This window comes from Astyanax mexicanus, chromosome 1 (genome assembly GCF_023375975.1).
Source record: "Astyanax mexicanus isolate ESR-SI-001 chromosome 1, AstMex3_surface, whole genome shotgun sequence".
NCBI classification, from domain to species: Eukaryota; Metazoa; Chordata; class Actinopteri; order Characiformes; family Acestrorhamphidae; genus Astyanax; species Astyanax mexicanus.
The window spans coordinates 91,923,330-91,935,560 of NC_064408.1; the positions used below are offsets into that span (position 1 = coordinate 91,923,330).

Genomic DNA, 12,231 nt, shown 5'->3' on the forward strand with positions numbered 1-12,231 from the left:
TCATTACATTAGCTGAGGTTCTGACAGAAATATTCTTGGATGTTTCTGTACAAATGGCAATATAATCCAGCAAAGCCAATAAACATCCAAAAGAAAGGTCTTAAGGTAGAACCGAAGGAGTTAAAGGAGATATTCTGGGCCGATGCCAGGCTGAAGGGCGTGATTGGATGTAGCTGTGAGAGAAATAAAGGATTTGATGACATTCTCCTCAGTTGGCCAAATTAAGTCCAGTTCATTTACTCAAATTGAAATTCACAGCTGAATTCAAAGGGTTCTTTCTACATCTCACCGAGGTGCCTCTATTAATACACTACCATGAAAGGATCTAATATTAAAACAGCTCGGTGTATCTGAGTCCGCTGCCTCATCTCATGCGCTATATATTCTCCTGCAACTAACGGCGGGTCAATCATAAAGTCAGAGTTATTTACGACAAGGCATCAAACCTCATATCCCTGAGATTCAGCACTAAATCTGAGTGTCCCCATGTCTTCAGCTCAGGAGGTCAGTCCTAACAATTCTCCTGGGTGTGTGTGTGTGTGTGTGTGTGTGTAGATATGTGTATCTTTTAGGACAAATATACCCTGAATATATTGTTAGTTTTGTTTTGTTTGTTCGGATTGTTTCTTTATTTTATTTAAATTGCATTACACAAGAAAGTGTCCCTAAGAATAAGATTAAGGTTTAGTTTTACATATTAATTTATTATTATTGAGAGTCATTGGAGTCACATGAAATCACTTTTCCATTCAACTCCATTTTCTATACTTTTTCAGTTGAAATTTTATGAGGAATTACCCATTAGCATTGTTCTAAAATCATTACTTGGAATAAAACTAATGTGGACTGACTTCCACTCAGAATGAAATTAATTATTACATATTCAATACACACCCAAATACTTGTGGACACCCTTCCTACTGAACGCATTTAGCTACTTTAAGTTGCACCTGTGCTGACATAGATATGAAAATGCACACACAGCTTGTTCAGTCCCTTTAGAGAAGCACAGACAGCTAGTAGAATAAGATTGTCGGTAACACTTTATAATACTGTTCCATAGTTAATAGGTAACTAAGCAGTAACTAAGCAGTAACTAATTAATAGTGCTGCATTAACACCTAAATATTTTCTATTAACTACCAGGGAGTACTGAATAATTACTCAGTAGACAGTACTGAACTAATGATTATAGTAGTTCACTATTAACTCCACAATAATTACTGAGACTTACATATCTCCTGAAGAACTACTTACTAATGATGTCTTCTTTATAATAACTATTACTGCTCAAATCAACATTAACTACTGAAAACCCTTACATGCCACCTGGGGAACTATAGATCTAAATCAGTCTACACAAACAATTATTCTATCAGTGGTGATATTAAAGGCATTTTTGAGTGACATCATTTGTAGTAGTAGTAACCTTAATTACCTAATTATCCTCATTATCTTCCAAATATTAGCAACATATAGTAAAATACTACAGTGTGTCGTAATCTGCTTAAACCCCATTTTTGAAAGAAAAAAAAACTTAATAACGTAATATTATTACATAGTAGACATTATTTATGTTCTCCAGAAGACTCTAAGACTGACTGTACTCAATTTTGTTTTAATGGTCACTGCTTTAATTTTCAATACCAACCTTATAAACGTTCATCTTTAGCCTTGCAGTCTCACAGACTTTTAGTGCTCATTATTAGGGTAATTACGGTAATTCCACAGCGCCGGACCGCTAGCCTCTAGAAGTGTGTTTATCTGCTGCTGCAGGTTATTCAGTGGTGATATTAAAGTCAGTGACACCACTTATCATATATTAACCTTACTTACCTTAGTATCCTCAATATCTTCCAAATGTTAGACACACTGAAATGTGCAGTAGTCTGCTTAACCCCCATTTTTGTAATATTCTGTCAGTGTGTTACAGGTGTTTATTCTAATCCTGTGCTCTTCTTCAGTCCTCCTGGAGATGTGCTCAGTAGAAGTGATGGCTCACATACAGCTTTACTGTAGGTTGTGTCCTAGATCCTTATTCTGGGGGAAATCATGTTTAAATGAATAAATATTTGTGTTAGATAACGGACTAGGCATCCCTGTGTTCTTCATAGATAATTAATAAGGGGTCCCTGTCTTCTTTTTTCAGGAGTTAACAGCAGCACATGGTAACCCATTACTACTGTTACTACTACTGAGTTACTGTAAATCATGTCAAAGTATTGTAAAGTGAGAAACATGTTAACTAATTACTGAGGAGTTACTGTGTTCTTCTTTAGGAGTTACTGCAGATCATGTCACATTATTATAAAGTGAGAAACATGGTAACTAATTACTAATTACTGAGGAGTTACTGTGTTCTTCTTTAGGAGTTACTGCAGATCATGTCACATTATTATAAAGGGAAATATACATTAATAATAACAATAATAATACACATTTAACCTAGCTAACTAACACACACACATTTAACCTAGTTAACTAACACACACATTTAAACTAGCTAACACAATTAACCTAGCTAACACACACACACGCATTTAACTTGCTAACACACATATAACCTAGCTAACTAACCCACACATAAAAGTTAACTTAGCTAGCAAATGAACACACATAACCTAGCTAACTAACACACATTTAAACTAGCTAACTAACACACACATAACCTAGCTAACTTAGCCAGTTAACTAACACACACATAACCTAGCTAACTTAGCCAGTTAACTAACACACACATAACCTAGCTAACTTAGCTAGCTAACACACATCCTAAAGCTGGTTAACAACCCACAAAGAGTCCTCCTCTGATCCGGGGGTAAAATAAGCTGGAAAAGATCTCAATATCTTGATTACTAGTTTATTTTCAATCAAATACAGAAATATGAAAGCAGCAGAGTCTCTCTTAATCCTCCTCCAGCAGCAGCAGCAGCAGCGCACAGCAGAGAATTTACATGAAGGACCTAGGGCCTCATTTATAAAGAGTGCGTACGCATAAAAAGAGGGCAGAAATGTGCGTAAGCAACATCTCACGCAAGAATTGTGATTTATAAAGAAATACTTGGCATGAAAACGAGCGTACATTTAAGCAATGTTTGAGGCATGCGTATGCCTTCAAAAGTGTGCGGAGAGAGCGGGAATTAGTGGCATCATGTGGTAAAGTAGGGAATTGTAAGTAAATGCGCAAGCTTTTCTTCCTTCCGCATCTTAGATACCTCATAAATCAAAATTAACAAAGGAAGATTAAGCATTACTTGTTTCAATATTTTTTTTCTGCATGTATAGTTAAAACTATTTCTGTATCTTATTCTGTATTATATGTATATGTAGTGTTAATTTTCCACTAACTTGTATATTTCACTTTGTAGTTTATTTCAGTTTTATTTGTATTATCTGTTTAATCTCACAGTTGTAAAATCTAAAGGTGCTATATATATATATATATATATATATATATATATATATATATATATATATATATATATATATTATGTATGTATATGTAAATATTATTATTATTATTATTATTATTATTATTATTATTATTGCAACAAATTATACTCTATAATAAAGAGAGAGGAAAGTGTTAAGGGCTGGTAATAGTTGCAGATAATTACGATCATAAACAGCTGTACCTAATTGCATAAAATAACAGCTCTATAAATAGGCAGAAAATAGTGAGGCGCTGTCTGTTATAATGGCGCTTTTGGCATTACTTGAGCAATTAATTAAGTAATTTGGCATTACTTGATTACAGTTGCAGTTAATTTTTTTCTGTGCAAAGCAATTTGCTTCTTTGCGTCGTTTTAAATCTGACCACTTTTTCTTTACCTCTGCAATAGTTCGGCTTGTGGAGCTCACATTGTTTACTGCTGCAGCCACATGCTGCCACTCAACAAACTTGCGTTTGTTGGTAATGCCACTACTAAGGCCACCAAACAACACATCCTTCCTTGCCTCAACCTCTGAAACAAGGACTTCCACTTCACAATCTCCAAAATTTCGCTTCTTTGCTTTGCATTCCTCCATCATCCCGATCAGAATGAATGGGGAATCACTCCTTTAAATATTCATTGGGTGATTTGCATGGACCTTTTATGGGTAAATGTGGGCGGTACGGAGGCGGAGCGCGAGGCTTGGTCAGCTGCGCACATTTATAAGCAGATTGTGATTTATAAAGAGGAAACTGCATTCAGGTGTGGGTACGCACACTTTTTTAACGCCATTTCGCCATTAACGCTTTTTTAACGCCATTTCCTGTTTTTTGTGCGTACGCACACTCTCACTCCAGAACCTACGCAGAGTTTTATAAATAAGGCCCCTGGAGAGCTGCGTCCGCTGTGGAATTACCGTAATTGCCCTAATAATGCGCAGTCAAAATAAATCTCTGTGAGAGTGCAAAGGGTGAAGATGCACTTTTATAAGGCTGATACCTAGTATTAAAGCAATGATTGTTACATTATTACAGTCTTACAGTCATTCTTAGAGTCTTAGATGCCTTCTGGAGAACTTTCATCAATGTCTTCTATGCAATAATATTACGTTATAATGTTTTTTTCTTCCAAAAATTTATGGTTAAGCAGAGTAATACACACTGTAGTATTTTACTATATGTTGCTAATATTTGGAAGGAACTGAGGATAATAAGGTAATTAAGGTTACCACTACTACAAATGTAGTAGTAGCTTAATTCAAATATGCCTTCAATGAATATGCATTTAACTCAAATATGCCTGATTTAGATCTATAGTTCCCCAGGTGGGATGTAAGGGTTTTCAGTAGTTAATGTTGATTTGAGCAGTAAGTAATAAGTAGTTATTATAAAGAAGACATCATTAGTAAGTAGTTCTTCAGGAGATATGTAAGTCTCAGTAATTATTGTGGAGTTAATAGTGAACTACTATAATCATTAGTTCAGTACTATCTACTGAGTAATTATTCAGTACTCCCTGGTAGTTAATAGAAAATATTTAGGTGTTAATGCAGCACTATTAATTAGTTACTGCTTAGTTACCTATTAACTATGGAACAGTATTATAAAGATTGTCTAAAGCAATCTAATGCCAGGTGTGGGCCAGAGAAGTATAAACCCCCGAACATTGAGCTGTGGAGCTGTGGAACTGTGTTCTTTGGAATAATGGAGCTCCAGCCATTACTTTTGGAATAGGTATGAGGTTGGTGGTGATCATCCAATATCCTGACCTCTTTAACAGGCTTACCACTGAATACATCAAATAAATCCTCAGAACACGGCTCCTAAATAGTACAATTGTATAGGCATGTGTCCCAATACTTTTGTTCATGCTGAAATACTGATGTCTAAACTCTGCAGAGCAGCTTTGCTTTTACTAGCTCCTATTGGTTCATATCGTGTCTTGGTTGTACTGTCACAGAGCTGTTCTACCACTCTGTTAACATGATGTTACGGTTGTTGTAGGTGTTGGATCCTAGTGCAGAGCAGATATAATAATAATAATGTTGTGAGAAGTGTGCTTGAGCAACTGTTTCTCCACCAAGGAGAATGGAAAATGACTGGAGAAAAAAGCATGAAAAAAAGGTGTGGAAAAAAAGACGGGAAACAGAACAAAGAAAATGCAACAAAATGGTGTGTACAAACAAAAGACAGCTCTCAGCTTCAAATAAACCAAACTAAAATACAACAAAACTCAAAACGGACTGATTTTTTTTTTCTCTCACTTGTGGTGTTTTATCTTTTTTTCCTTTTCTTTCTCTTCTCTCTTTTTCCCACTGTTACTGGTCACCCCTCTACAAAGGTGCGACAGCGAGGACTAGTTTGACTGGGCTTTATATGGGGTATTGCACAGGTGCAGCTGATTGACAGTAATCACTGCCGGGGATTCTGGGAGTTGGAGTATTGAGATCCAACTCTACTATTTATTTCCTTATGTCTACCAGCCCACCTGCTGGCAGCCCACAGTGCAGCACTACCCACCACACATGATACCTGTTGAGACTGTAAAGAGACAGAATTCAGAGATTTTTGAAGAGGATATACAGGGGTTGAACAATGAAACTGAAACACCTGTCATTTTAGTTTGGGAGGGTTTATGGCTAAATTGGAGCAGCCTGGTGGCCAATCTTCATTAATTGCACATTGCACCAGTAAGAGCAGAGTCTAAAGCTTAATTAGCAGGGTAAGAGCACAGTTTTGCTTAAAATATTGCAATGCACACAACATTATGGGTGACATACCAGAGTTCAAAAGAGGACAAATTGTTGGTGCACATCTTGCTGGCGCATCTGTGACCAAGACAGCAAGTCTTGTGATGTATCAAGAGCCACCGGATCCAGGGTAATGTCAGCATAGACATAGCACACAGAAGGACCAACCACATCCAACAGGATTAACTGTGGACGCTGTAAGAGGAAGCTGTCTCGGATTTTATCCAAAAAACATAAAACCACAGCTGCCCAAATCACGGCAGAATTCATGTGCACCTCAACTCTCCTGTTTCCACCAGAACTGTCCGTTTAGACAATAAATGACTGTGCTCTAAAATCAGGTGTTTCAGTTTCATTGTCCAACCCTTGTACATAGTTTATATACAAAAAAAAATATTGCTAAATATCTAAATATGTGTGTACATATATGTGTGTCTCACAGGTGACCTGCTCCGGTCAGGCCGCATTACTGGACTGACAGTTAATGGTGGTTGGTCAGCGTGGAGCTCATGGAGCCAGTGCAGCAGAGACTGCAGCTCAGGCATCCGCAGCCGAAAGAGAACCTGCACCAACCCCAAACCCAAATACGGCGGGACTTCCTGTCTAGGGCCTGCGCAGGAGTACCAGGAGTGCAACACAACACCCTGCCCAGGTAAAAACTCACTGTTTAAACACACTCTTACACACGCACTGCAGCAATTTCTTGACGGAAGCACTTTTGAAGCTGGATCAGTGCTCCCAGGAGTGATTATTTTATGTATCGCGTGGGATGTGTCAGTCTAGAACGCTTTGTTATGTTAATAAGATACATGCAGCGTTTCTGACAGCTTGATGTAAACATGTGGCCTCTGTTGTTTGGTGGCTCCACATCATAGGTTGAACTATGTATAGCCCTTTTTTACACTCAGAACCCAGTGCATTACTGGGTTACCTTTAACAGCTATGTTCAGGGTTTGTGTCATTCCCACATGCAGCTTTTGAATGGCGTTTTACTGGAATGCATGTATTCATACTCACCATAAAATCCAATTAAATAAGACGAAGTATTCTCAGAGTAAATGGCCAACAGCTCCTTCATTTCTTAATCATGTACAAAATCCCCTCCTGTACACTGTAAGCCCGGATGAGTTGAATTTAAAACAATTTGAGGAAACCAATTGCCTTAAAAAGGCTAGGTAATGGGGAATGAAAAATTAAGTTAGCATAACTTAGAACATCAAGTTATTACAACTAAAGGGTAAGTTGATTTAACTTTTTTATTTTTGTTATACTGTAAGACTGGATAAGTTGAGTTTAATTAACTTTTTTAAGGCAGTCAGTTTGCTCAAAAAATTTAAGTAATGAAAACTTTAGTTAGCATAAATTAAAACATCAAGTTATTACAACTAAAGGGGAACTTGATTTATTTGTAAGGTAGCCCAGGAGGAATCACTACACACTGATGATGCAAATAGATTGTGACAGAAACCAATAGAAAAGAAGCTGCCAATGGCAACAGACTAAACTCATTTATTATAAGTTGGTTCAACTCAAAGATCTCAGTTTGAGTGTTTATATGTGCTCACAAATGTTCAACTAACTCAAAATAGTTGAGTAATGTTTAGAAATGTCAAACAACATATGGGTTTACAGTGCAGTGATTTTCTCTCTAAAAACTAAAAGTCTATAGGAGAAACAAAAGCTTTACATAGTTGCGTAGCTTTGCCAGCTGTGCTGCAGCACCTTAGAGCAGAAGCTCCGCCCACAAGCAGGGTGGCACATTTCACCGCTTCTCTTTAGAATCCTGGACTAAATCCACTCCTCCGTTTTCTCTCCAAAAACTCAACAACACCCCTCTGATTGAGCAGTGTGTTACTGTGTGTTCTGGAAATGACATGAGGTCCCGTGCATGTAAATTATCACATCAGCTTTTGACTTGTGATCACAGTCCATTTTAATTATCATTAAATTACTGCTGAAGTGAATGTGTGAAAGGGGATAATGATGAGTGGCGCTGTGACTGAAAAGAAATTACAGGTATAAAGGTTTAATTAGTCTTAGTATTTAAATTACAGTCAAGACATTTTTGCAACTGTATAAATGATCAGTACATACAATCCTCATAGTTGTAACTATGCTGTTACATTGATTATATTGGGTATATATCTTCAGCTGTCAGATTTACATTCTGTCATGGACACGAGAGGGATGAGAGGGTGGATGTATACGCAGGTAATAAGATTTATATAATAAACAAGAGAAAACACTAAAACATAACAGAAAGCAAACACTGGTAGGGTAACGCAAAACAAGACTAAACAAGGCAAGGAAAACATGACTATGAAACTATACTAAAAAAAAAAACTGGGACAACTAGACTAATAACACAGAACTGAGAAAACTAAACTGCGAAAGCAAAACTGACAACAGAAAAATAAGAACAGAACAAAAACCGTGAACAGGCATGGAGAGAACAAACGGACAGATCTTAACCACCAAGCTCACAAAACACTGAAACAAAAAGGTGCTATATATGCACACTGAGAGACTGGCAACACCTAGGGGGGATAACAAGGGGGCGGAGTTACAAACGACCACAGTTAAGAAGACGGATGACAGGGCAGGGCTAGTGCAGAGACCAGACATCAACAAATCAGGACTATGTGCTTAAATGAACAGGCTGGGGAAAAGAAAAAAAAAGACAGACAGAAAAACAGAACAGGAAAAGGAAAGAAAAAGAAAGGGAGGAAAAAAGACAGACAAGAGCTGACACATTCATCCGAATGTATTTGTCTGTATTGAAAACACTGTGTTTGTAAACAATAACTCTTTTCAACAACCGATTTAAGCTTCTTTGACCAAAAACTGAAATACCTGAAACCTTTGAATGCTGAAAAATGCTGACATCACAGCAAGTGGAAATAGGAAAAAGCGATTTACAATAGTGAAGTACAAAAGTAATAGAAGTTAAAGGTAAAAACATCTTTAGATAGGGCCTAAATGAGGTCAAAGGGAAATAATGGGATAGAGGAGTGAAGGAGGGGAAGAAGGAAATGAGGTTAGAAGTAGTTAGTTTGTGTGTTAGAGGTGTTAAGAGAGTAAGTGCTTTTTGAAGAGCTCTGTCTTCAGGAGTTTCTTAAAGATAGCGAGAGATTCTCCTGATCTGGTAGTGGAAGGTAGTTTGTTCCACCATTGGGGAACTCTGTATGAGAACAGTCTGGATTGCTTTGTGTGAATGTTTGGTAAAGCGAGGCGACGTTCATTGGAGGAGCGCAGCGGCCGGGAGGTAGCGTAAACCTTCAGGAGTGATCAGTGCAGGTAGGAAGGAGCTGTTCTGTCATCACCTTGTAGGCGATTGTAAGAGCTTTGAATTTGATACCAGCAGGAACTGGTAGCCAATGGAGCTTAATGAGCAGCGGGGTGACATGTGCTCATAGTTTTTGGCTGGTTGAAGACCAGACGTGCTGCTGCATTCTGGATCATTTGGAGTGGTTCTACTACACCAGTTAGCAGGGCATTGCAGTAGTAGAGGCGTGGGATGACCACTGCATGTACCAGGAGTTGGATTGGCCTGTTGCGTCAGAAACGGTCGAATTTTTCTGATGTTATAAAGTGTGAAGCGGCAGAATCAAGCAACTGAGGCCACATAGTGCGTGAAGGAGAGCTGGTCGTTAACCATAACACCCAGGTTCCTAGCAACCTTTGTCAGTGAGAGAGAGAGAGTCAATGGTTATAGAGAAGTTCAGTCTTTGAGAGATTTAGCTAAAGGTGATGCTCCTTCATCCATAAGGATATGTCTGAGAGACACTGTGATATCCCTGCAGAGATCGAATGATCTTCAGGTAAGAATGACAGATAAATTAAAGCAATAAATTAAAATATGATATCAGTCAGTAAATAAATACAAAATAGCCACACATATGAACTATGACAGCAAAACAATTGAAATGACTGAGGGCAACATCATGCCATAGAGGGTTAATATTTGTTTCCTTTTTTTTAAGTTGTTGTGGTAAGTTGTACACTGGCATGCCACAAGTCATGGGATAGCAGTATGTAAAAAGATCAGGAAGAGTTACATCAAGGGATGGCTTAAGAACCTATATATGTTGTAAGTGAGATTGAATATTGCCCAGTGTGCTCATGGCAATGTGATGTGAATTATCAGAGTTTAAGTACTGTAAGATCTTATAGTGGGTTCCAGATGCCAGTTGAAATTTTTGGATTCTCAGTGTCACTTGTGTACCAGGAATACATCATAGAGAGCATTATCACTGACAGTGGACAGTGCAGTGAGTGGTAATAATCATGATCGGTGACATCTAACAAAAAATGTCCAGATAACCCAGAAATCTCATGACTCTTAGGGTGGAAGAAATCGCATTCACATTTAGTGCAGGAGACCCAACACGCAAATAAAGCTAATGTTCTAATTTATTAAAAAATGTAATTGTGAGCATTCAACTGTTACAGTGCATACAGATGTGGTAAAAAAGGCACAACATTTGCACACACACACACACACACACACACACACACACACTCAAACTCAAACCTCCCATGAGTATTTTACAGCCTTTAGTGATTCACTCGAGTGATTATATGAACATATCTCATTGTACCGTAGCATCCCCAAGGTAATCTCTATGTGTTAGAGAGGTGTTGAGCGCTGAAGAGCAATAAACGAATAAAAGTAACAAAAAAACACTCATTTTCATGTTACACATATATTAGATCATAAAAGACAATTACTGCAGTTAGGAGGTGCAAAGACCCCAATTTATCGATGGAAACGGAGAGAAATCCCTGCGGCATTATTGCATGTAATCACATTTCAGGCTAATTATTCCGCTCGCGGCTCGGAGGCAGGATTGTGTCGTCTGAGAATTTCGACAACACACTCTTTCTCGCCCTAATGCCGGAGAAGGAGGGGAGTGTGCCTAATTAAATGAGTGAAGTGAGTGATATTGAGAGGAAATGTGCTTTCTAAATGGAAATCCGCTGCTTAAGTTTGAAACGACACCTGGCAGAAGACGTTGCGCCAGCAGACAATGAGGTATTTCATTTATAATCATTATTAATCAAATACCCGTCGCCATAGACACCAGACACCCAAACCTGAGATCCGCTCAACGGAGGCCATCCATCATCATCCGAGCTGACACACAATAAAACCGAACTCTCCTGAACCAACAACAATGTCCTGATTTCATTCCAGCAAAGCGACCTGCATTACTCATATAAGGTTGTAACACTGCTGTACTATTGTCCTCAACAGAGAACTGTTCAGAAGAGAGGTTAGACATTATGTTAGTAAAGGGGTTTCTAATAAAGTGGCCAGTGAGTGGAAGCACAGGATAGGTGTTTCTAATAAAGTGGCCAGAGAGTGGAAGCACAAAGCTGGGGTTTCTAATAAAGTGAACTGAGTAAAGCAGTTTATAAAAGTAGCGTATAAAAAGTTATATGCAAAATTTGGGCACCCTTGTTCAAATTACTGATTTTGTTAATGTTCTAAATCCACATATAAAAATGTAAAAAACGTAGAATATTATATAAAAACATATAAATATTGATATACCATATCTGAACCACTTAATTATTAACATACCATGTCGGAATACTTTAAACAGAAATTCTAAACAGAAATTCTGATTTATTTTCATGACCCAAGGTGTTGAAAATATAAAATATACTGTTTTTTTTTTTTTTACCTATTTACGTTTTTAACATCAGGAGTTCATCTCATTTGAGGTGTCTGAACATTTGCTAAACATTACAAAAAATAAATTGAACATAGCAGTGAAAACTGCTATGATTAGACTGCTGAGATTAGACATTATGTTAGTAACTCTCCTGAACCAACAACAATGTCCTGATTTCATTCCAGCAAAGCGACCTGCATTACTCATATAAGGTTGTAACACTGCTGTACTATTGTCCTCAACAGAGAACTGTTCAGAAGAGAGGTTAGACATTATGTTAGTAAAGGGGTTTCTAATAAAGTGGCCAGTGAGTGGAAGCACAGAGTAGGTGTTTCTAATAAAGTGGCCAGTTAGTGGAAGCACAAGG

General features: G+C 37.8%; 1 protein-coding gene across 2 annotated transcripts in view; it reads left to right on the top strand.

Annotated features, from left to right (window-relative positions):
* The window catches only part of sema5a (sema domain, seven thrombospondin repeats (type 1 and type 1-like), transmembrane domain (TM) and short cytoplasmic domain, (semaphorin) 5A), a 281,050-nt gene that overhangs the window by 246,375 nt on the left and 22,444 nt on the right, over positions 1–12,231 (top strand). For both annotated transcript variants that reach the window (XM_049485501.1, XM_049485492.1), the window contains exon 17: positions 6,626–6,835. In XM_049485501.1, the coding sequence (XP_049341458.1) occupies positions 6,626–6,835 (210 nt within the window). The remainder of the gene's footprint in view (positions 1–6,625; positions 6,836–12,231) is intronic.